Source organism: Bubalus bubalis, chromosome 14 (genome assembly GCF_019923935.1).
Source record: "Bubalus bubalis isolate 160015118507 breed Murrah chromosome 14, NDDB_SH_1, whole genome shotgun sequence".
In the NCBI taxonomy this organism is placed as follows: Eukaryota; Metazoa; Chordata; class Mammalia; order Artiodactyla; family Bovidae; genus Bubalus; species Bubalus bubalis.
In genome coordinates, this window is record NC_059170.1 from 56,012,695 (window position 1) to 56,038,928 (window position 26,234).

Genomic DNA, 26,234 nt, shown 5'->3' on the forward strand with positions numbered 1-26,234 from the left:
TCAAGAAGAGATAAAGGAGTGATTCCCCAGAATCACTGGGATAGGAATACATCTCACTGCAATTTATAGTGAATGAAATTCAGATCAGGACAAGGAAACAGGAGAGAAATAGAAAATATTCAACATGACAAATTTTCCTCTATTTCTAAAGCCACACAGCACACGACTTGGCTGCTGTGCCCTCACTACCCTCCATCCACTGAGAGTGTAGTAACAGTCTTAGACTCTGAGTACCCACAGTTTTGGTGTCTTTCTCCTCTTCTTTCTCTTGTTCTGTGTGCTCCTCTGTCTGGGTCTCAGTCTCAGAATGATCCTTGGCTTTCTTTTCAAAATCAGAAATTCTAAAAAATTACAGAATATAGAAAAGTTACTTTTTCTTTGGCTTCCAGAGGAATAACAATTGCAGACACATTAAAAAGAACATTGTCTAAAATTTGGATAAAGGATGAACGTTTTCAAAATCTTTTCATATGCACTGTATTAGCTGTGGTTTTGCTTTCTACCAGATACTGGCTGGAACCGATTTAAGGGATGAATGCACATGGAGGTATAAGATGGGTATACTGTTATCTTGAACACTGAAAAACACTGCCTTTTTCCACATCACTGTAATGCACAGAACTGTTTTTTTAATTTGTATTTTTATGTGTGTATGCACGTGTGCTACATGAGAGTGGGTGCCTCTTTATAAGGATTCAGCAGAGAGGGAATCCTTATGCTTGTTATAAGAAGATCCATCTCAGTTTATGAGGTCCTAAAACAAATATAGCAACATTCTTATACTGAATCAAAATCATATGAAAACCATCTCAATACAAATGGAATAAAAAGAAACTTGTGATTAAAGATGGTAGATTAAATGTATGCATGCAATTTTTCTCCCACCCTGAATGCCACTAAAATGACTTTGAAAGAAGAATGGAAGAAGAACATTCAAAGGAACTGCACCCTCCCTCCACCCCTGCCCAGCAAAAAACAGAAGATGAAAGTTGGTCAGATGTGTCAGAAAGCAGAAAAAGACAGTGAGAGCGAAGGGTGAGGAGGCAGGGGGAGGAAGAAAGAGATAAGGAAAGAGAGACAAATTGCAAAGAGGAACACCAAGTTAAGAAAATGAGAGGACTGGTTCAGGAGTCCAATTCAAAATAATAGTTATTGCTAGAATGAGAGAATAGAGAAAACTGAGGGTAATTAAGTCAAGATCATTTTTCAAGAACTGAAGAATGAATGAGGCCAAGAGTGTCCAGAAGAAATGGATGAAAACAGGCCCCTCACCAAAGCACACGTGAGATGTCAGAAAACTTGGGATGGAGCAAAGAACCTTTGGGGGAGAGGACAAACAAAAGAAAGTTTTATGCCAAAAGATCAAGAATCAAAATAGCAATGAATTTCTTAGCCTTAACACCAGGAGCCAGAAGACAATGAAGTACTAATGCTTTCAAAATTTGGTGGGAAAATTATATCCAATATATCAATAGAATTCTGTATCTAGCAAAACTATCTGTTAAGTAAAAAGGTAGAAAGAGAGATCTTCACATATGCAGATTTCAGAAAATATCCTCCCCATATATTCTTTCTTAGTAAGTTAGTGGAGATATTTAAAGATATTTAGTGAGTAAGATGGAGAAGGCAATGGCACCCCACTCCAGTACTCTTGCCTGGAAAATCCCATGGACGGAGGACCCTGGTGGGCTGCAGTCCATGGGATCGCTAAAATTTGGACACGACTGAGCGACTTCATTTTCACTTTTAAGTTCCATACATTGGAGAAGGAAATAGCAAGCCACTCCAGTGTTCTTGCCTGGAATCCCACGGATGGGGGAGCCTGGTGGGCTGCCATCTATGGGGTTGCACAGAGTTGGACATGACTGAAGTGACTTAGCAGCAGCAGCAGCAGTGAGTAAGAACACTGGATACACAGAACAGGTGATCCAAAAGAGCAGAGCTGAAGGAATTCCACAAGTGGCCAAAGGGAGATCCCAAGGTAACTGCAGTAGAACAGGACCCAGACAGCAACCAGGCCGACTCTCAAGAAGAGGAAACTATTAGACTACTAACATGTTTGCATGTCACTGAGATTTCCTCACTGGGGAAGAGTATGGTGAAACTAAGCAAATTTTTAAATGTAATTCTACATAGAGTTTTTTGTTTTTGTTTTTTATAGTATTAGAAGGGAAAAGTGGTCAAGGCATAGAGCAGAGCTCAACAGAGAACTGTGTGTGTCTGCACGCATGCATGCATATGTTTGCATAAGAATAATAATAAACACCGAGTAGTGATCTAACTAAATGTCAATATAATCAGTTTTGGAGTAGGGTGGTGTAGCGTGGGATGGGAATAAGGGTCCAGAAGTGGGTGTGGTGACAGTGGTGGGAGTCAAAAGCAGTTAAATTCTCATCCTTCATAGTTGGGAGTTCAATAGATTATGTCTAAGATACAGGAAAATTTTTTTTGAGTAGTGATTTAATCTTGATTTATGGGAGTAAGTATCAAAAGAACCAGCTAAATAAGTTGTAAGCCAGGACTTCCCTGGTGGTCCAGTGGTTAAGACTCTGCCTTTCAATGCAGGGGGCATGGAATCGATCCCTGGTTGGGGAACTAAGGTCCCATGTACTGTGGGGTGTAGCCAAAAGCTAAAAAAATGATCAATAAATATGTTATAAGTGGTTGAGAAGCAGGAGAAGGAAGTGTGGGTGGGGGGTGGGGGGTATGGTTAGCCAAAGAACTACTACTATCTTTCCATAAAAAGCCTGTGGAGCAACCAATTCTTTAAAGTATATGAATGCAAAACTGATTTTTTAAAAAGAACTTAATGATGATACAAAATAAACAACATTGGTATCTGTTGCAAACTGCCAAACCTAATTGGTGCACAGGCACCGTCTCCAGAGCTGGTTGGTGCAGGGTGAAAGGATGGGCCTTCATCGTACCACTCACATATGATGCAGGCTTCCAACCCACATGTGAATTTCAACTTAATTTTCTAGGGCAAATTTTCATCTTGGGCTGACTTTTTCCTTCCCTCTCTTGTGATCTTGGGCCATACTTCATTTACAATTTCCCTCTCCTTCCTGGCTATCAGTTTATGTTTGTTCAGAAGACACAATTACACAAAATATGAATCCTGGCAAACAGTGAAAGAAAAACACATCTACTATCCCCTCTCCCCACCTATCACCTAAAATTTTTCAACTTCTCTTATTTCTCATGACTAATGAAAACAGTTGAAGACTGACTTTATGCATTTGAGAAAAAGACATGTTAGGTCTTGTAATGTCTTTTCATCATATCCTGCATAGTAAATCAAGTCAGGTGATATATCAGTGATTTTATTTCTTGGTTTCAGTCTGACCTTAGCCAGGAGGTTGTCCTAACATAGACATGGAGAACACTGGCCCTGGCAACCAATCACTGACTTACCAGGTGTTAAAAACTGTGAGAAGTCTGACTCACAAAGTGGAAATTTAATGTTATTGAGAAAGGGTAAGAGAGGGAAACAGCCATCTCAAAGGCAGGCCTGACTTCCTATCTACAATCTGAAAAGTTACACCTCCAGACAGAGAGCTATCATTATTTTGAAAGTAGGAATTATATACTAGATCACATAAAAGATCAGGATGTATAATCAGAAAATTCCTAAGTTTATACTTTTATTATTAAAGCTAATCATGTTGTCTGAGGAAGGATGAATTACCAGCTAAACTTGACTTCTTCGAATGCTGTACAGAACTCAGGAGGGTAAATGTGCCAATAAAACAGAAACACACTGATTATTCATCACTATTAAAGGTCTTTTTCCAATGCAAAACATCTTCCTTTTAAAAAATCAGCTGTACCTGTAACAACTGAGGTGTCAAATGAATGCTTTCACTTATTTATTTTTCTGTGCATCATTACTCAGTTTGGGGACTTATCAAAAAGGCAGGACAAATGTTTTACTCAATTAGAATATATAGTATTAGTCTCCTGGAAATTAACCTCTGAACTTTTCTATTAAAACAGTGGTAGGATATGGGGTCAGAGAAGGCAATGGCACCCCACTCCAGTACTCTTGCCTGGAAAATCCATGGACAGAGGAGCCTGGTAGGCTGCAGTCCATGGGGTCGCTAGGAGTTGGGAACGACTGAACGACTTCACTTTCACTTTTCACTTTCATGCATTGGAGAAGGAAATGACAATCCACTCCAGTGTTCTTGCCTGGAGAATCCCAGGGATGGGGAAGCCTGGTGGCTGCTGTCTCTGGGGTCACACAGAGTCGGACGCGACTGAAGCGACTTAGCAGCAGCAGCAGCAGCAGGATATGGGGTAAAGACCTACAATTCATAGCCATCATTCCTTTTCACCTTTGAAAAGAACTGACTATCAAATAAGTCATTGGAAAAACACTGATTTCTTTCAGATAACCCTCATTCTGAATAAATAACTTTTGTTTCATATTTTAAGAACAGATTTTCTTATACTTAACTTTTTCAACTGCTTCAGTTAGAAAGCGCTATAGTTTTAAGATTAATGAAACATTTATAATGTCTGAGAGAATTATGTATGTATATTATATTTATGTATACTTTAGTATATGCTATATACAGTATACTGCTGCTGCTGCTGCTAAGTCGCTTCAGTTGTGTCCGACTCTGTGCGACCCCATAGACGGCAGCCCACCAGGCTCCCCTGTTCCTGGGATTCTCCAGGCAAGAACACTGAAGTGGCTTGCCATTTCCTTCTCCGATGCAGAAAAGTGGAAAGTGAAAGTGAAGTCACTCAGTTGTGTCGGACTTGTAGCGACCCCATGGACTATTTATGATTAAATGTTGCAATCACTGGAACCCTAAAACTGTTCCATTATGCCCCCTTGTCTTATGTGGTTTAGCACTCTGCATTTCTTTTTTTTTTTTTTAATTTTATTTTATTTTTAAACTTTACATAATTGTATTAGTTTTGCCAAATATCAAAATGAATCCGCCACAGGTATACATGTGTTCCCCATCCTGAACCCTCCTCCCTCCTCCCTCCCCATTCCATCCCTCTGGGTCGTCCCAGTGCACCAGCCCCAAGCATCCAGTATCGTGCATCGAACCTGGACTGGCGACTCGTTTCATACATGATATTTTACATGTTTCAATGCCATTCTCCCAAATCTTCCCACCCTCTCCCTCTCTCACAGAGTCCATAAGACTGTTCTATACATTAGTGTCTCTTTTGCTGTCTCGTACACAGGGTTATTGTTACCATCTTTCTAAATTCCATATATATGCGTTAGTATACTGTATTGGTGTTTTTCTTTCTGGCTTACTTCACTCTGTATAATAGGCTCCAGTTGCATCCACCTCATTAGAACTGATTCAAATGAGCACTCTGCATTTCTAAGAAGTTCATTCACACATAGAAATTCACTGACTTCACAACTCTATAAGGTAAATAAATTTTATCTCAAAGTGTGTGTGAGTATGTCACATTCTATGAGGTCAGTATTTCTCTCATACCAGAATCAGACAAAGTCATCACAAGAAAACTACAGACCAACACCCCTTAGGAATACACATGCAAAAATCTTTACTAAGAAGACTAGCAATCCAAGCCAGCAATATAAAGCAGATCATATATCATGACCAAGTGTGATTTATCCAGGAATGAAAAGTTAGTTTAACATCAGAAAAATCAATATGATACATTAATAGAGGTTTAAAAAAACACACACAATCATCTTCATAGACTCAGCAGAAGCATTTAACAAAATGTAAAACCTTTTCATGATAAACACTGCAACCAGGAATAGAAAAGAGTGTTTCAACTTGACAAAAGCATCTATAAAAAACAAAGCTAATATCACCAATTTAGTGGTGAAAGACTGAAAGCATTCCCCCCAAGATCAGGAACAAGACAAGGATATCTACTATCTCTACTTTTATTTAATATTGTACTGGGCAATCATGGAAGCAAAAAATAAATAAAAGGAATAGTGGTTGGTAAGGAAGAAGTAATACTATTTCTTTGCAAATGACATGGTCTTGTATAAAGAAAATACTAAGCAATTCACTAAAAAAAATGAGTAGTGCTAATAAGTGAATTCAGCAAGGTTGCAGGCTACAAGATCAATATACAAAAATCAGTTATATTTCTCTACACTAACAATGAGACAGCAAGGATACCAAACCAGTCAATCCTAAAGGAAATCAACCCTGAATATTCACTGGAAGGACTGATGCTGAGGCTTTAGTACTTTGGCCACCTGGTGTGCAGAGTTGATACTTTGGAAAAGACCCTGATGCTGGGAAAGTTTGAGAGCAAGAGGAGAAGGGGGTGACTGAAGATGAGATGGTTGGATGGCATCACTGACTCAATGGACATGAGTTTGTGCAAACTCAGGGAGATAGTGAAGGACAGAGGCACCTGGCATGCTGCAGTTCATGGGGTTGCAAAGAGTCGGACATGACCTAGCAACTGAACACTAACAATGAAAAATCCAAAAATCAAATCAAGAAAATAATTTCATGTATTATAGCACCAAAAAGACTGGAATACATAGAAATTAATTTTGAAAAAGAACTGTTAAGACCTATATGCTGAAAACTATAACACATCATTGGAAGAAATTAAGGATGACCTAAGGAAATGGAAAGAAACCTGTGTTCATGGATCAGAAGACTTCATATTGTTAAGATGGCAATGTTCCCCAAATTGATCTCCAGATTCAATGCAATTCCTAACAAAATCCCAGCTTAAAAATAACAAACTTATTCTAAGAGTTATATAAGAAAAACAAGGGACCCACCAAAACAATCTTTTTAAAAGAAGAACAAAATTGGCAGACCTACATTTCAGAATTTCAAATTTTACTACAAAACTAATTAAGACAGTGTAGTATCGCCATTAGGACAGACACTTAGATCAACTGAACAAAACTGAGCATTTAGGAATTAATCTTTACATTTGTTTATGGTCAACTGATTTACACCAGGGGTGTCAGTGAGAAAAAAATTATCTTTTCAACAAATGGTGTCAGGACAAATAGGTATCCACATACACAAGAATGAAGTTGGACCTTCACCTTACACCATGCACAAAAATGCACTCTCAACATAGAGACTTAAATGTAAGAGCTAAAACTATAATAAAACAATTAGGAGAAAACACAGGAGTGAATCTTTGTGGGTTAGGCGGTGGTTTCTTAGCTACAATGCCAAAAGCAGAAGTGACCCAAAAACCAAACAGATAAATTGGATTAGAGCAAAATAAAAAAGAATTTTGTGCTACAAATGATACCATCAAAGAAATGGAAAGATTATTCACAGAATGGGAGAGAGTATTTACAAATCATATACCTCATGTCATTCAATAATTAAAAGACAATCTAAACTTTTTAATGGGCAAAGAAGAAGATACACATATGGCCAACATGCATATTCGTCACTGGGGAAACAGAATCAAAGTCACAATGAGATACCACTTGACGTCCACCAGGATGGCCATAATCAAAAAGTCAAACTGCAAGTGTTGGTGTGGATGCTGGTGAGAATGGAAAATGGTGCAGCCACTGTGGAAAACAGCTTGGTTGTTTTTTACAATATTAGACAGAGAGTAACCCCATGACCCAACAATTTAACTCCTAGGTATATACCCAGCAAATTAAAAAACTATGTCCACACATAAAACTGTGCATGAATGTAGAGAGCAAGTATTATTCATAATAGGAAAAAAGTGGAAACAACCCAAATGTTCATCAAATGATGAACAGATAAACAAAATGTTGTCTAGTCACACCATGGAATATTATTCAGCAACAAAAAGGAATGAAGATTGACACATGCCACACCATGAACTTTGAAAACAGTATGCTAAATAAAATAAGCCAGTCACAAAAGACCACATGTTACATGATTTGATTTGTATGAGAGTCCAGAAAAGGTAAGTCTATGGAGACAGAAAAGTAGATTACCAGGAGGAAAGAGGAATGAGTGCTAATAAGGGACTTATTTGGGGGAAAAATGTTCTAAAATTATAATGTGGTAAAGACTACATAACTCTGTGACTATTCTAAAAAAAAAAATAAAACGTACACTTTAAATGGATGAATTTTATGGCATCTTAATTATATTTCAATAAAGCTTATTTAACTTATATGCAGAGTACATCATGAGGAACGCTGGGCTGGAGGAAGCACAGCTAGAATCACGATTGTCGGGAGAAATATCAATAACCTCAGATATGCAGATGACACCACCCTTATGGAAGAAAGTGAAGAGGAACTAAAGAGCCTCTTGATGAAAGTGAAAGAGGAGTGAAAAAGTTGGCTTAAAACTCAACATTCAGAAAACTAAGATCATGGGATCCAGGCCCATCACTTCATGGCAAATAGATGGGGAAACAGTGGAAACAGTATCAGACTTTATTTTTTGGGGGGCTCCAAAATCACTGCAGATAGTGATAGCAGCCATGAAATTAAAAGACGCTTACTCCTTGGAAGGAAAGTTGTGACCAACCTAGACAGCATATTAAAAAGCAGAGATATTACTTTGCCAACAAAGGTCCGCATAGTCAAGGCTATGGTTTTTCCAGTAGTCATGTATGAATGTGAGAGTTGGACTGTGAAGAAAGCTGAGCATCGAAGAATTGATGCTTTTGAACCGTGGTGTTGGAGAAGACCCTTGAGAGTCCCTTGGACTGCAAGGAGATCCAACCAGTCCATCCTAAAGGAGATGTGTCCTGGGTGTTCACTGGAAGAACTGATGTTGAAGCTGAAACTCCAATACTTTGGCCACCTGATGTGAAGAGCTGACTCATTTGAAAAGACCCTGATGCTGGGAGGGATTGGGGGCAGGAGGAGAAGGGGACGACAGAGGATGAGATGGTTGGATGGCATCACCGACTCAATAGACATGAGTTTGGATAAACTCTGGGAGTTGGGATGGACAGGGAGGCCTGGTGTGCTGCGGTTCAAGGGTTGCAAAGAGTCAGACACGATTGAGCGACTGAACTGAACTGAAAGCCATTTAAAAAGCAATGTATGCATTTTCCATGTTGCTTATTTTCTTTGCTTATTTCCTTCCTTATTACCTTTCTTTGGCTTCCTTGAGGGCAACTTCAAGTCTCTCCACCTTCTGGTTTCCTTCCCTTAGACAATGCAGGAGCTGGCTCACAGTTAATTCCTCAAACTCCACATAATTCCTGGTACCTTCTGCAGATTTGCTCCTACACATGAGGACAGCAGAAAGGTTAAAAGGTTTCAAGAGAATATGAACATGTCGGAGTCTAAGGATATTACTGGAACTAGTTAAAAAGAACAGCTTTCCAGAACATTCTCCAGTTAATTCTCATTTACAGACCAAACACAGCTGGCCTGGTGACAACCAGCGTCTGGGTCCTCCACGCTGTCCGGGGAAGGAGTGAGGCTGATGAGTAGGCTCACCTTACTCCGCACATGCTCACTCCCTCCACGTGGTCACAGTGTCCACGGCACCAGACCCCAGGACCCACAGAGGCAGTGGAGCAGAGGGAGCCCCGGTTTCGGAGCCCTACTTTCCTGGAGGACTCATCTCCAAGAAGACCACAGTCACACATGTGCTGCCTGTGGTGACATGCAGACCACTGGTCTTTCTCCAGCTTGACAGAGAACACCATATTCTCAAGTCAGGAGAAGAAAAAGCATTTTTGTTTTTGGTTTCTAATAACTAGAGCACAGAAATGTAGGCCCTGTTGGTATGTCGAATATATTTCTTGACTTCAAACTCAGATTAAATCAAGAGGCAGTCAATGATGAAGAAAACCACGGCCATCACTGCAGTAACTAAACATTCTGGAAAGCTACGCTGATGGTAATAGCAGCTATGCCTTCAGTAACCTACCCACGTTCACACATCTAACAAAGAGCCAGGATTCAGGATTCAATCCCAGATCCCATCACCAAAGCTCAAACTCCAACCCCGGAGATCAATCTCTGACTCCTTAAAATACTTTCAAACAAGGTAAAGAAGCTGTTATTAAAACACAGCTGTGTGGTTTAAAAGAAGAAGTAGTATTCACACAGCTATACATGGGGAGGAAGTGGCTTAGAAATTTCAAACACAGCTTTCTTCCTTCCCACCACTTTCAGGAAAGTCTTCTGATATTAAAAAGGCAATACGGGGGGCAGGGATAGTTATTTCTAACTAAAAAAGGGAGTAACTTTCATTTCTGCCAACTGCCCTGTTTGGTGAAAGAAATCTAATCCTGATTTTTTGCCTTATACAACGGCTTGGCAGCATAACTGACGGAAAAAAAAAAATTTTATAAGTCTATTCATCAAATTATAGAAAAAAGATATTAAAAGTCTCTGAAGGAAGAGATGCTTAGGGAAATTTCAGGTAAATCTTCTTAAGCAGATTCATACAGTAGTAACCTGCTTACAGGGGATGAGCTAATAGTACATTCTAGGTCACAGCTCCTTGTAAGAGACTCAGGTGCCCAGATCCCCTGCCATCGCCTCCGTAAGGTCCCCCTACAATTTAAGATGGCTGTCTACTAGGCACAAGTCCACTGAAGACTCCCCAGGTAAGATATCTTGGCACTTTCAAAAAAACTGCAATCACCCAGAGCAACAACAGTCATTGTGATGGAAGACTATCCTATATTAGTCACTTTGCCTTGTATTTGGGAATGAAGAGGGAAGAGAAAAAGGAAACATGGCCCTTATCAGTGGGGTAGCCTGGTCCGGGGCAGACTGCACTCATAAACACATTAGGAAACATGGGTCTCTTAGCTGAGAAAAAGCTCGTTTTCACTTCTCACCTGATGGAGATGAAACACCTCTCCACAGAGTGGTGAGGGGTTAGTCAGCCTACCAAGGCACCAAACATAGTTTTATTCTCTACCAGTGGGCTGCAACAGTAAATACGAATAGCATTCAAACTGAACATTCTGGAAAGGCCCCAGTGTAAATCAGTAAGTGGCTTTTTCAGCCCACCATGTTTGGCCTCTCAAGGGTGAGCCCAAAGTGACAAGACTGCCCAGCGTGCCTGTCTGACAGCCCGACTCTGTCTTCACGTACGTGTCAACGGAATCAGTTCTTGTGGGCCCAGGACTTGTCTTGATTTCTTTTGCTGCCACAGCTGCTTCACCCTCCTGTAAAAGCAGAAATAAGAGAGGTTTAACATAGCATGCCGGTAAGACAAATTCTCCAGCAAAAGAGAAAAAAGGCGAAAGATCAAGAATTTGGATGACACATAACCCAAGGAATCTACCAAACACAGAAATGTGAGATGCTTCAGTTCAGCCACTCAAATGGAATGGTTTAAGTTTATCCTTCCCTCAACCTGCATGCCCAGTCAGGATTATAAATATCCAGACGAAGACGAGAAGGCCGGGCTCCTCTCATTCAGCACAGTCATCCTGACCCCACATACAGGAAAGCTTATCTCCTCTCTCTCTCTCTTGTTGGCAGTTCCCTTCTCTACAAGTTAAGGTCACACACAGCTAATGACAATTCCACATACTTTTCCCACACACTCCTTCAAAATGCAAAATGTGGGACTTCCCTGGTGGTCTAGTGGTTAAGAATCTACCTGCCAGGGCAGGACATGGGTTCAATCCCTGGTCCGGAAAAATTCCACATGTTGCAGAGCAACTGGGCACAAGTACCACAAGCCCTGAGCTTGTGCACCTACAGCTTATGATCCTCAACAAGAGAAGCCACGGCAATGAGAATAGCTCCCACTCACTGCAACTAGAGAAAACCCGTGCACAACCACAAAGACCCAGAGCAGCCAGAAATAAACGAATAAATCTTAAAAAATAAAAAAAATAAAATGCAAAATGCTAGCTTGCTGAAGCCACTTTGGAGAGAAGGCTGTCTTCTGTGGGCAAGGCTCACAGAGCAAAAGGCTGGCTCCCATTTGAAGTTCATCTGCTTTTGGGGCCACTTAGGGAGCAGTGGGGGCTAAGACCACTTCAACGATTTGCAAGACATTTCTAGTCCAGTGAGCTAGTGGAAAAATACAGGGGTGGTTTTAGATAATTCTGTATGCGCACACTGTTCCTAAGTCTTGGGCAGTGTTTTTCTGTTCATAGGAGCAAGGCAAGAAAAACATGTTTACACTAGAAGTAACTGTCACTCATCAGTGAGGGAGAACATTATGGTAAGCATGCACCCCAAAGAAAGAAGCCTCATTTGGAAACTTCTGATACGCTCCTTGGACTTCCTGAATTTTATCAGTTATTTGCAGAAGGTGAAAGCTCTTTGATCAACGTTTTCATAATCTTTGCTTGTGTGCAGAATGAGTGCTCCGACACAGGGTACTTCCTGATTAGTATTTTCTCTTGACTTCAGCCCCTATTCATCTAAAATTTCTGAGAGGCATGGGTGGCAGGGTTATTAACAGCCATTTTTCACTTCTGTTCATCTTTAGTGCAGCAAATAAATGAGAAAGTAAAGAGAGTCATGCTCTGGTATTTCAGACATATCCAGTAGTTGAGCTTTTTGTAAGGTACACTTCACCCCGCCTCACCGCCATTTGTCTACATGTAGGGTTTTCTCTTCTAGAGACACAGTTAAGCTCTCTTCCTGTATCAGACGTGTGCTCTGACAAAGCTGGACCAACTGTACAGTGAAGGACTGGACTTTCCTGTGCTTGTCTCCCTCAATCTGTATTCCATTTTTTTTTCTAGTAGCAAAGAAGGAGGTTTCCCTTCTAGCAGGACTGCCCACACACCAGCTACCCGCTGATACATGCTTCCCATCAGAACAGGCCAGCCTGTGCTGCCACGCCCAGCTTGCTTCATTTGGGGCTGGACATAAAAGCCAGTCAGACAACGCTGGCTTCAGAATCTGTTCTCGGCGCTTCCCTAGCAGCTGCTGTTGGAGGGGAGGGAGAAGCCGGGTATTCCCTGGGGCTACAACCAGAGCACCTCTGCTCTTGCTTTTCTCCACTTCTTATTTTTAATATACCCACGTTCCTCATAAGACTTTGTCTGAAAAGAGGGTTCTAAGATTAGTAAGTGGCAAGCCTTTTGATTTTACTGCATCTGATCATGATTCTGCTTACCTAAGTGAAATGCTGAACACAGCTTTGGAACCTGGGCTGAACAAGTTTATACCTTTTTTTTTTTTTTTTTTTTTAATTTTAGGTCAGCTAAATTATTCAGAATGTACTGGGGGGAAAAAAGGACTATCTCTTCAGTCATAAAGGGTAATCAGTATTTTCCATTTCAGCTGTGATAGCCACAAGCATGATGTTTTATATTTATGCTGACTACGCTGAAATTTCCCCACTGTTTGGCTTTCCCGTGTTGAAAGGAAGCGGTGATATTTCTAGCAGTTGTCCAGCTGAGGTTTTGTAACTTGCTTAAGACAAAACCAAAACCAATACACTTACAGCCATCCTGATTTCAACAAAGGAATCTTCGGAGGAGCCGCTTGAGTTCAGCTTGAGTTGCAATTCAGACACGATGCCCAGCAGATCTGCCTTTTCAGCTTGGAGGCGTGCCACCTGGGTCTTCAGCTGTTCCACTTCTTGTTCCACTTCTGCCTTGGGGACCTTGGGGTCCCCAGTGATGTCCTGGAAACAATGCGGAGCAAAGTGAATGAATGAATCAAGCCGAGGACTCAGCCATCAGACTCGCGTGGCTCTACACCTACTGGTAAGACAGCTGTGCTTTACAGTAGGGAATTCTCGTTTTTCCTCGGCAATTTATTTTGACATACCATTTAAAATGGAAAAATTTACTTTGTTGTGTGCAAATAATAGGAAGTTAAAATAAACTCAAACAAGGAACGTTTCCTCAACATGCTGAAAGAAATAATCTGATTATCATGAAAATAACCAACCAGACTCTGGCAATGGTTGACTAGTAAACTGCAGCCCCAAATCCCAAAAAATAAGGATAAAGAACTGCCACAACTCAACCTCTTGCTTTTTTCCTTTTTCTCCTTCCACCCCCTCTCTCCTCATACTTGTCATTTCTCCTTAGAAGCCAAAGCATGAAGGGCGTGACAGTACGGTGATGGCAAAACACAATGAAAGGTCCAGAGTCCTCCCAGGCATGTAGGTTGGTTGTTACAATATTCTATGCTGGTGCTTTAAGGTTGCTAAAGGTAAATCTGTTGAGAAAGAAGAAAACTGAAAATTCAGAGGCTGGTACCAAGCGTGGAAAATTAATTTTGGCCTCTATAAACATTAATGGGCTTCCCTTGATAAACTAATGTCGAGTACCTGTTGTGTTCATCCTGTTGCAATTACCACATATGACAAAGTCATAAAAGAAAGAGCCTGCTGACATGTGTTGTTTTTACTTGGGAGAAGGGAGAACAGACTCTAGTCTGCACTCTGCTAATCAGAGCATGTGTTGCCTTGAGCAGATTCCCTAAATGTCTTGGCCTCAGTTTTCTTGGATCAGAAAGACTTGGTACCATGTGGTCTCTGTGGTCTCATCCAGCTGTGACCTTCTTGGCCTCCTGATTTCTTCCCTCACGGTTCTTACGGACATGGCACCACCAGAAATACATATACTTGAGATTACCAGAGGACTGCAACATTGAAAATTCACCCACCGCCCCCCCCCCCCCCACACACACACAAACACCCTCTGACAGATTTCATAAGGAATGGTAAACAGGCCCAAAGGCTCATAGTAGAACCAAAAAATTATCAGAAAGGCATGTGTATAAACCATAAACCAGCTAGTCTGTCAAGTGTTAAGAGAGTGAGGGCTAGGTAGTAATTGGCACATGGAAGTGCCCCTCACACCAGTGGAATCACGCTCTGCCTTCATCTGGACCATCCCCTTCTAGGAAACTCTCACAGGCTTTAGGAAAAAGCAACTCATAAAACTGAAGAGTTAGGTCTGCAAGGAAAAGTTCAAAGCTTGTGCAATCTCTCCTGCTAATGATTCAGACCACAGAAATATACATTTAAAGGCATAAAAATGAAAAAAAAAGGAAAGGTACTGCCTAGCTGGAACCAGGAAGCAAGCAAGGAAGGGAAAGACCATGCCCTGTAAGAAACCTTCACATCCACCCTCTTGACCTTCCTGAGGACACTGAGTGGAATGGACTTCTAAAAACCATCTTTCCACAAAGGAAGGAAATAGAGTTTTAAACAAGTGTCTGAGGACCAGGGATATAAGGCCATGACTCTTGAGTCTCAGAAGTCAGGTTAATTTTCTTTTTTCCAATTGTGTGGATCTCTTCTTTATCCTTGGGCTTCCCTGGTGGCTCAGACAGTAAAGAATCTGCCTGCAATGCAGGAGACCCGTATTTGATTCCCATGAATCAATCAGGGATCAGGAAGATCCCCTGGAGAAGGGAATGGCAACCCACTCTAGTATTCTTGGGTGGAGAATTCCATGGAGCCTGGCCAGATAGATGAGCTTACAGTGCATGGGGTTGCAAAGAGTCGGACAGGACTGAAGTGACTTCAGTTCAATTCAGTCGCTCAGTCGTGTCCGACTCTTTTCGACCCCATGGACTGCAGCACATCAGGCTTCCCTGTCCATCACCAACTCCTGGAGCTTGCTCAAACTCATGGCCATCGAGTCGGTGACTTACCACCGCACAAACCTATGGCTGATTCATACTGATGTATGCCAGAAACTAATACAATATTGTAAAGCAATTATCCTTCAATTACAAATAAATGAAAAAAAAAAAAAAAAAAGGATTCTTTCGGGGTCACCATGATGTCTGTGAAAAGTGAAGTTGATCAGTCATTTCCGACTCTTTGCGACAGCATGGACTATATAGCCTACCAGGTTTCTCTGTCCATGGGATTTTCCAGGCAAGAGTACCGGCTACTGCTAAGTCACTTCAGTCATGTCCAACTCTGTGCGACCCCATAGACGGCAGCCTACCAGGCTCCCCCATCCCTGGGATTCTCCAGGCAAGAACACTGGAGTGGGTTGCCATTTCCTCCTCCAATGCATGAAAGTGAAAAGTGAAAGTGAAGTCGCTCAGTCGTGTCCGACTCTTATCGACCCCATGGACTGCAGCCTACCAGGCTCCGCCGTCCATGGGATTTTCCAGGCAAGAGTACTGGAGTGGGGTGCCATTGCCTTCTCCAGGGCATCTTCCCGACCCAGGGATGGAACCCTGGTCTCCTGTATTGCAGGCAGATGCTTTACCCTCTGAGCCACCAGGTCTGTAATTGAGTGAAATCAAGACAGAATCAGTCATACCTCAGCCTCACCCTGAGGATTGAAGGGCAGATCTCAGTGGAAACTCCCTGCTCCCTTCCCTGTGCCTCACAGAACACAGGGGCAACCCGAATGGCTTGAGGGGGTGGGGGAGGGGTGTCTGCAGAAGCAGCAGCAAAGACAGGTCGGCGTGAGTGAGTGAGTGAGAGGTCTTGAGAGCCTCAGTAAATCAGGAAGATGAGAGGCTAAATTACAAATAAACACCTCAAGTGGTCCATGAAACAAAAATTAAAAGAGAGGTGGGAGGGGCAAGTGGGGGCCTGGGAGGCACAGCTTGTGGAGAAAAAAACTGATGACCTAGGGTTTTGAAGAATCCTCAGTGTCTCTTTGTCCCAAGGACTCATTTCTGAGTCCTGCCTATAGTTTGCTTCAACGGATCTTCTACACTGAAAGAAGCTGTTCAGAGCTCCAGCTTCCGATCTCAACTTCTTCCAATATTGGGACCTTTCTGGAAAACCTACAGGACTTTTCATTCACATCTCTGATACCCGTTCTCAAGGTTATCAAAGCACATTTCTCAGGTTCTTTGAGTTAGTGGAAACATGGCAACCTTACAGCCTCATATCACACAATAATATTTGTCAAACCATTTTTCAAAAGTAAATGTAAAACACAAAGTAAGGAATCTATTGTAGATGGAGAGAAAGGACAAGGTCAATAAGTGAAAATTCTGAGAGACAGATTTTAAAAATGTAATTCTATATCAAGGACTAAAGACCAACATTTGAATGGTTCCAGGCAGAGGTCTTTCTGTACTATGTATAATGAATACAAAATATTGATTTATAACCATAACACTCTTTTGACTGTAATCAATAAGGTCAAAGTTTGACCCATTTCTTTTCTTCACCAGAGATTACACACGACCCTTAAAATTGCAACCAATCTTCTCATCACTCTTCTTTCAAGATAATGCAAGCATCTAGCCGGAACTGTGAGTTTTGATCTCGAAGTCTAGACAGGTAAGATCCCACTGCAAATATGAACATAATAAAATTACAACTGATCAATCCACTCACCTCGAATGCCCTTTCAGTTTTCCCTGTTAGTGTTCCGAGTTCTTGCTTCAGTTTTTCATTTTCAAGGCTCAGTGCCATTAAGCGCTCTTTGGCTTCTTTGCTCTGAGTCTCAAAATAAAGGCGTTCTTCCTTCTGCTTCTCTGTCCAAGCTGAAAGCTCCTCAAATCGCCCTTTCATAGCTTGATTATTTAGCTTCATGGCTTCTGCATGGGGTTCAGAGGGAGAGTGTTAAAACACCAGGGGACGGAACTTGGGGTCATGAAGTGAACCTCCCCATAGATCACCTCACCACATAGCTCTGAACCTCAAAATATCAGGGTTGGCCTGGGCTCCAGGGTCAGCTGGAAAGACTACATAGCAAAATGAGTAGTTTCTGCTTTCAAACAGGACTAGGAGGTCTAATGTCACTGACTGCCCTCAAGAGTCTCAAGAATATAAAATTGATTTTATTGATTTATTTTAACAAAATGTCTATTAATAACTAGCTAGACTGAGGTCCATACTCCTGGATTCCAACACTGGTTCTGCCAAAAGCCATGGCTGGAGATATTAGAATCCTTTCTCTTAAGGTAATATTTAGGACTAACTCTGTAATAATAGCAGCCTTTTTATTTTTCCTTTTAAATTTAGGGCTAAATGTCATTCTGCCATTTCCCAGAAATACATAATTTTATTCTTACCTGTATCCAAAAGTAAACAATAGGAATAGCTTTAGCCTTGCTGTTGTTTAGTCACTAAGTCATGTCCAACTCTTTTGCAACTCAAAGGACTATAGCCTGCCAGGCTTCTCTATCCATGGGATTCTCCAGGCAAGAATACTGGAGTGGGTTGCCATTCCCTTCTCCAGGGGATCATTCTGACCTGGGGATCAAACCCACGTCTCCTGCATTGGCAGGCGGATTCTTTACCACTGAGCCACCTGGGAAGCAGTTTTAGTCTTACTAAGAGCTGGTCCTGAGAAACGCTGGACTGGAAGAAACACAAGCTGGAATCAAGACTGCCCAAAGAAATATCAATAACCTCAGATATGCAGATGACGCCACCCTTATGCAGAAAGTGAAGAGGAACTAAAGAGCCTCTTGATGAAAGTGAAAGTGAAGAGTGAAAAAGTTGGCTTAAAGCTCAACATTCAGAAAATGAAGATCATGGCATCCAGTCCCATCACTTCATGGGAAATAGATAGGGAAACAGTGTCAGACTTTATTTGTTTGGGCTCCAAAATCACTGCAGATGGCGACTGCAGCCATGAAATTAAAAGACACTTACTCCTTGGAAGGAAAGTTATGACCAACCTAGATAGCATATTCAAAAGCAGAGACATTACTTTGCCAACAAAGGTCCATCTAGTCAAGGTTATGGTTTTTCCTGTGGTCATATATGGATGTGAGAGTTGGACTGTGAAGAAGGCTGAGCGCCGAAGAACTGATGGTCTTGAACTGTGGTGTTGGAGAAGATTCTTGAGAGTCCCTTGGACTGCAAGGAGATCCAACCAGTCCATTCTGAAGGAGATCAGCCCTGGGATTTCTTTGGAAGGAATGATGCTAAAGCTGAAACTCCAGTACTTTGGCCACCTCATGTGAAGAGTTGACTCATTGGAAGAGACTCTGATGCTGGGAGGGATTGGGGGCAGGAGGAGAAGGGGATGACAGAGGATGAGATGGCTCGATGGCATCACTGACTCGATGGACGTGAGTCTGAGTGAACTCTGGGAGTTGGTGATGGACAGGGAGGCCTGGCGTGCTGTGATTCATGGGGTTGCAAAGAGTCATACACGACTGAGCAACTGAACTGAACTGAACTGAACTGAAGAGCTAGTCCTGTGCTCTATCTCTCCCCAGGGAACCAGGTGCAGAGAAAGGGATTCACCTACAAGCTATTACCAAAGGACTGTGTTCCCAAAGGCCGAGGGTGAATGGAGAAACATGAGGTTAGGTTTTGCATACCTTTCAGCTGATGGTTCTCGATTAGAAGCTCTCTCATCTGCTGCAGCAGCTCATGTGGGGTGAACGTGTCCAGGTTTGGGTGAGCCAGATGGGGGGGTCCATTTCCTGTGGTTTCACTGGGGCTGTCCCCCTTCTCAGTCAGGCAGCTAAGTGGTTGGTGGGACATGGTAGCAGTTCCTATAGAAAAATCACAAACTGAAAATATAACCATCTCCCTCTGCATTGGGTCCCCAGGAGTCCACAAACCCATGTGCAAGTCCTAAGAAGTATTCTAGAAGAGGCTGACTTTCTTTCCCATTACATTTTGAGCAACCTTGATTCTTCCGTTCAAACAAGAAAGAAACATCCTTGCTTCAGTCTGTATGTACATGTCTGTGCATAAGAATATATAAAGGGGTACAGTGAGGAGGTGGATGATGGAGGAGGAAGAGATGGGAATAATATCAAGATGGTAAGAAATTCTAATATAAAGCGTTCAAGAGGGTTTCTGTGTATGTATTTGTAGATGTGGGCAAAGTATTATGAAGTTGATTTTTTCCCAGAAAAATGTTTTAAGCTCAAATCTCCGTATTTTGGGTGAACTGTATGGTATGTGAATTATATCTCAATAATCAACTGTTACAGAATCTCCATATTTTATTTCTCATATTTTTGGCTAAGAGGAAGGGGAGAACTAACATATTTCAGATAATTACTATGTGCTCAATCATCACACCAGAGTGTCAAGGTCTAATCCTCACTAAAACTCAACTAGATGGGTATTTTCTGGGTGACAGAGCTGAATTCACGGAGCTCATCCAAGGTCACTTAATGAAAGGCACAATCGAGCATTAAGGATGATTCTAAAACCCAGCCCTGTCATACAATGAAGGTACTACTGAATATCTAGGCTTTCATAGTTTACTTTTGCAAATCACGCTAAAAAGACTAAGAAAATCTTGCTTAGTTGTTGCATATTCTGAGACTATTTTAAGCATATAATTCGTAAAGGGGTCACTGTGGCCACAAATAAAATGCAGGGTTAGTTGCTCAGTCGTGTCCGACTCTCTGCGACCCCAGGGACAGTAGCCTGCCAGGCTCCTCTGTCCATGCGATTCTCCAGGCAAGACTACTGGAGTGTGTATGCCCTTCCCATAAATAAGATAGATGGGTATATCCCAACTGTATTTCTGTATGGCCTACCACACCTCAGCAAGCACAGAAATCAAAGACCGTGGGCAAATGTTTTCATTTCCACATTTCACAAAGATGATGATTCGTCTTTTCATGAGGCACTGCAGAGTCACTGGAAGCTGAGGGGAGAGAAGTGCTTTCTCATCTAGCACTGTATCATAACCTCTGGGTGTGTGCTCTAGATGAGGCTGGAAGGCTGCCCCATTCAACTTACCCAAAGTTCAGATTCTACTTCATCCATCCATCCTGCACTACCAGCAATCTTAAACAAATAACTAAGGCTTCCAGAAGCCTTTTTCTTCCTACTTCTTAGCAATGAATTGCTTACAAACAGGTTACTTACTACTAACTTACATTGTCACTGTGTCCCAAGAACCACATCCCTGTAAATAGCTCCCACACGTGCCAAAGGAACCTGGCACTGCTGGCAGGAGGGCCAAGTACAAATGACTGTTTCTCTAAGAGACTACCAGGGACACTTTGGTTATGGTTTTTGTTAAGTTCCTCAATGTGTGAGGGGAGAAGCTGGGGAAAGTACCAGCTATTAGTACTTGTACGTGAATGCAACAAACCCTCGGAGGGCAGAGCACTGCTTCTTCCCCACTCTGGCAGGAGGCAATTCCTGGGCTCTCTGGAGCCCTCCCAGAACTGAGAGCCTGCTGATCTGCTCTCGGTCTAAAGGCACCTATAGGATTAGAGACAGTGCAAGATACCTGTAGGATTAGAGACGGTGCCACTGCTGAGGGGAGAGCGGGCCCTGGCGCTCATGGCCTGCTGACTTCTCTAGAGCAGCCAGCACAGGAAAGGCATCCTTGGAATTCTTTAATGAGGATGGCGATTCTATGAAGTGTTAAACATGGATAAAGCATGCTAAGTCTTTTGAAAGCAGCTGTGTTTTACATATCCTGATTATTAAGAAAGAGGTACACTGCCGAAGTGTGCTGTTTCTTGGCATGAGGTGACCAGAAGAGACTGCTTTTGTTTTCCCCAATAAAATTATTTGGGTTATTTTGCATAAAATAATTTGGATGATAATAATTTGGAAAAAGCCAGTTTCTGGCTTTCCATAAAACTCACTTTTTCACAGAACTATGCTGGAGCTGAAATTTCATAAAAATGGGTTTTTACTAAATAAAAGGTGCTCCTATCTATTTTGCAGAGAATTCTAAATACCTGACAAAGGCAAAATCCTTGTAACATGTTTTATTCACTTGTCAATATTAAATTTCCTCAAAATTTTCAAGGATTAGACTATACTTTTCAAAAGTAAAAGGAAACATTTAACAGATTAAAAAAAAGTACCTAAAGCAGAGGGAAAGATGAGGGGAGGGGATGCATGAAGAGAAGGGAGGAGAGAGGAGGGAAGGGGAGGGGAAGAGGTACGGTTCCTTTAGATACTTTTCATCCTTGACTTTTTGTTATATCTCCACCAAGACTTGAGATACAACCATAACAATTAAAACCAGTTCTGCTTACCAACTTTCTGGTTGCCCAGGTTTTAATAGAGCATGAGGAAAAAAAACAAAACAAAACAAAAAACAGAGTTATAATAAGGGAGACAATACAAAAATAAACTGGAAGACACTAACCAGATGTGTGACCTTGAGAAGACCTCCTGCGATGGTTTACTGACTTGTCTTGCAAACAATGATCATTATGGTTGCTTTTGGCTCAAAAGAGCTGTAAAAAGTATTTTTAAGGTTCTATCAAGATCACGGTCTAGTTCCCACTGTCCTACACATATATCCCAGTACCCTCATGGTCATGCTGCCCTCTCTCACTAATACAAATGCCTGTCCCAATTATAGTGAATTCTTTGTTATGCAGCATTGCTAGAAAAAAAGTATTTGGTTATTTAAACATCATAGCAATAAGAAGTTAGCATAAATGCCAAACATAAGCATATAAATACTGTAACCAAACTTTTGCTAAAAGCAATTTAATTGATTTTTGGTGACTCAAAGTGCATTTTATGATTTTAAATATTTGAGGGGCCATCATTACAAGCTATCACAATACAGTGTATATGTGTGATGTCTACTTGTATAATGCCAGATAGAGAAAGCTGAATTCTCTAAATGTTTAGCATCCCCTTGAACTATTTTCAATTGAGAAAATGCAGATAGGATTAAATCCTTAAATCCTTACACACAAACATCCTCAAAGGTAATGGAAACTGGACCTAAGCCATTTACTGCAAGGTTCTGCCTGTTTAGTAACTGAATTTCTCATAAAAACCCAACCAATCTGAATCAGAAATGCATCATTTCTAGGCAGAAGGGTGAATTAATAATTAAGCATGGATATGTTAAGATTTCACCAATGAGGAAGAATGGGAACTACCTGGAAGGTGGCAATCAAAAGCAAAATCTCTAGATTTTATTGCCAGATTTGCTATTTGAATTCCTGATTATAATAATCCTTCTTAATTCCAGAGGTCAAGTAATTATAGCAGTGACTTGGCTTTGTAGGCATGAGCTTGAATTGCATTCCTGAGTCGGTCTTAAAAATGGCCCTGCCCAACTTCTTCTTTGATGCAAGAATGTCCTGCTGGTTTCCATGGCAGATGGGCATATAGACCAGGCTTGAATGACTTCAACGACAGAAAAAATAGGCACATGACCTTAGCAGGCAACTGCCCATTCTATTCCAGGATGGCTGTGACTGCCAGAAAGTCATTTTGTATCCAACAAAAATCTGCCTTATACTGACTTCCACCCACTGGACTTTGGACTAGCAAGAATAATACAGAATAAACCCATGCCCTTACCCTGGTGTGGCTGATTCTCTGAATTTGCTAAGTACTCCCAGGTTCACCTCTCACACGCAAAAATTAGTTTTAAACAGTGAAAACCTATTTCCTGACCGTAGAGAATAGTTGGCTATTGGCAGATTCTGGCTTGGCTTTTCAAGGGGATTGAGTAACATTCCAAGATTGCACCAACAAAATTCATGACAATCCTGGAAAAAGAACTCAAAGTACATATCCTATTACGGGGCAAAAGAGGCCTTACCTTTTATGCCAGAAATGGCAGTCTGACTTTTGGACATAGAGAAAATGGAAAAAGACTTAGCCTCATCTCCCAGGGCAGGAGCTACACTTGATGACTCCTATTTCCTCTTCCCGCGAATCTAATGGGTCACCCAGTCCTGTCACTCCCACTTCCTCTCAATCTCTACCAGCTTAGGTCAGGTCCTCTTGTCTTATCTGGCCTACAGCAATATTGTCCTCCATAGAGGAAAGGGCTTTTGTCTATTCTGTTCACTGCATTGTCTCTAGCACCTAGAACATTCCCAGAAACATATGGGGGTTCAACAAATAGATGCTGAATCAATTTACATAGCTTCCTCCATTGTCTGACTCAGCTCTTTCCATTGCAGCCCCAGTATCTCCATGGTTTCTTCCCCAACACAAGAGTATCCTCCTACTTTCACCCTTCCCATACAGACAGAGCTCCAGCTCCAGAGCAAAACAAACACGGCTTTTCAGAGTCTGGCCCCCACTTACCCACCAGTACCATCTCCTGTCACCAACACCACTCATGCCTGGGGCACATTAAAGAGTTCACAGTTCCTGGCCTTCTTTTGCTTTTCTATCCTTCCTCAAGATGCCTAGACTTGCTGTTACCCTGGCAAACGTCTACTGGACAGTTTAACGTCCAGCTCAAATAGCTGTCTTATGTAAAAAGACCTACACTTTCCTCTGAGTACCCAGTAGTGCTTTATGTATTTCAGTAGCTTGGTTCTTTTATGCAAAGTACTATATTATCCCATGCCGGTCAACTTTCCCATCAAACCTAAGTCAAGGTGTTTATTGTTCCTAGAGACTGGCACACCGAGAGCAGGCTCTCAGTAAACATTTGTTGAAATCAAATGAAACTATCAAGTTATGAGGTAAAAGCCTTACACTTGTAAAACACTTTCTGCTCAGTAGGCAACAAATCCAACATAACTAGTATTACGAGTTTTTCCTACAGTTTTTCAATGGCACTCATTTCCAGATTCTTGAACTAAACTTATTTTGAAAATTACTACTATTTTAAAAACATCACTACAAAGGTATCTGGGCGTCATTTCATAACACATATTTCATCACTCAACCCATATATACATATGTCAAAATGAAAAAGAAAACTTAATATTTTTTCTGAGTGAAACAGATCTTATTTTCAAAACACAGTTTAATTTCCCTCTTTTCCTTTGATTTTACTATTCCATAAATTCCAAAGAACATACCAAACACTCCAAGTCTTTATAAAATTCAGAAAGAGTGAGGCTGGGAGAAGAGAAGACACCTGTGCCTCTACCTAAGGTGGGGGATCGCATGGGAAGGTAAAACAATGACCAGTTCCTTTCAAAAATACAGTCTGATTTTGTTTTTTTTGGTGTTTAGTCAGAGTCCACAGCATAATATGCAACTTGTGGTCAGTTACCAAAAAAGAAAAAAAATACTACACCTGGCCAGTCCTTTCCAAACTGGGCCTATCTTGGAGCGGGGGGAGGTGGCCAGGGCCCCCTTGCTCTTCTCTCCTTCAGTCAAGGAGCAAGCATGAAAGGTTCTTCTGTTAATAATTGTTTAGGATTTCCCAGGCAAGGATACTGGAGTGGGTTACCATTTCCTTCTCCAGAAACCTGCATCTCCTGCATTGCAGGAGGATTCTTTACCACGGAGCCACCAGGGAAACCCATTGCTAATAGTGACGCTTGCTTAACCAGATCGATCCTAGGCTTTTGATGTTCAAAGTTTCGGTTTCCCACTTCATCCTTACGCAGTTCTGTGGCACATAATTTCCAACAACAGTTTTCCTGGAGGAGGAAGGAACCCAGCTGGAACCTTTGTTACATTTTCTCTTAGAGATGCTTACTGCCTACTGCTTACACAACAGAAACAACCCCTCTGGGGTTCTCGCCTCAGCAAATACTCATATTCTCTACGTATGTATCTATACCTACACACACAAACACACACACAAGCTCCCCCAGACACAACGGTTTATGAAGATTCCTTTCAGCTGTTCAGTAATCCCATCACCTTAGAGAGCGGCCACTGGCTCTTCAGTGTACTGGGTCTTCTCGTGGAGCTAGTTTTTACGTCTCTCGAAGGTGTGTCCTTAACCCCTTCTCTTATAATGAGGAACCGGCTGTATAATCATCCCCAATCTGCGGAAGGATGTCACCCTTAAACCACCTTCATGACCTACAGAGGAAGTCACCTGCGGCCAGCCTGGCGGGTAAAAAAGGGGGAAGGGCGCTTTGGGATGGACGCCTCTGCTGCCCTTTGGCACCAGGTCAAGATCGCCAGGGCCTGGAAAACCTCCTAGCGAGCGCCGCCGTCCCACTGGAGGAGACGCCCCACCCCTCGCCACCCATGTCCCTACCGGCTCCGGGTCGCAGGGAAGGGGGCTTCGGAACAGCTTCCAGGGCGGAAAGGGAGACCCTGCCCGCCCCCCGCCCTAGCTCACCGGCGCCCGGGCTCCGGCCTCCCTCGGGTCACTGCTTCCTCGGCATGATGCCCGCTGGGAGAGGGCTCTGGACCCAGAGGCGGACGCCAAGCAGGAGACCCGCCGGGGCAGCGGCGGGGGTTGGGGAGCTTTAGGTTGATTTGCGGCCTCGCGACCCCGCCCAGCGCTGCTCAGCTGACCGCCGCGCCAGCCTACTCATCTCCACCCGGGAATTTCCCAGGCCCCGCCCATCAGGCCCTGCCCCTCAGGCCCCGCCCTTCGGTAGGCCAACCCCGTAGGCCCCGCCCCAGCGCTCCGCCCCTCCTTTTTCCTCCACCAGCCCACATCCTTCCAATCCCCAAGCTCGCTCATGGTCAAGGCCCCGAGCCGGGTTAATGCGGACTGCGCCAAGGTGTTAGTGTGACGGCCAAGGACGGGGTTAATTAAAGCAAACTATTAAGTAAATGAAGTGTGAGCAATCGGTCGTCGTCGAAGAAAGTCCT

General features: G+C 42.3%; 1 protein-coding gene and 1 long non-coding RNA gene across 5 annotated transcripts in view; one reads left to right on the forward strand and one right to left on the reverse strand.

The window, feature by feature from the left end:
• The window catches only part of OPTN (optineurin), a 41,108-nt gene extending 15,149 nt beyond the window's left edge, over positions 1-25,959 (reverse strand). The window contains exons 1-8 of one of the 4 annotated variants that reach the window (XM_025264391.3): positions 25,753-25,959; positions 21,880-21,970; positions 19,118-19,294; positions 17,175-17,377; positions 13,341-13,523; positions 11,018-11,091; positions 9,049-9,183; positions 239-341 (exon numbers count right to left, since the gene is read on the reverse strand). In XM_025264391.3, the coding sequence (XP_025120176.1) occupies positions 239-341; positions 9,049-9,183; positions 11,018-11,091; positions 13,341-13,523; positions 17,175-17,377; positions 19,118-19,283 (864 nt within the window). In that variant the 5' untranslated portion in view covers positions 19,284-19,294; positions 21,880-21,970; positions 25,753-25,959. Of the gene's footprint in view, positions 1-238; positions 342-9,048; positions 9,184-11,017; positions 11,092-13,340; positions 13,524-17,174; positions 17,378-19,117; positions 19,295-21,879; positions 21,971-25,322; positions 25,494-25,752 lie in introns of those variants that run through there. The other 3 variants (XM_025264390.3, XM_025264392.3, XM_025264389.3) reach the window with 3 other exon arrangements.
• LOC123329253 lies at positions 13,467-19,625 on the forward strand. The gene is made up of 3 exons (XR_006544628.2): positions 13,467-13,605; positions 17,009-17,117; positions 19,352-19,625. It is a non-coding gene; the product is annotated as an uncharacterized LOC123329253 (long non-coding RNA).
• Positions 25,960-26,234: the final 275 nt, after the last annotated feature.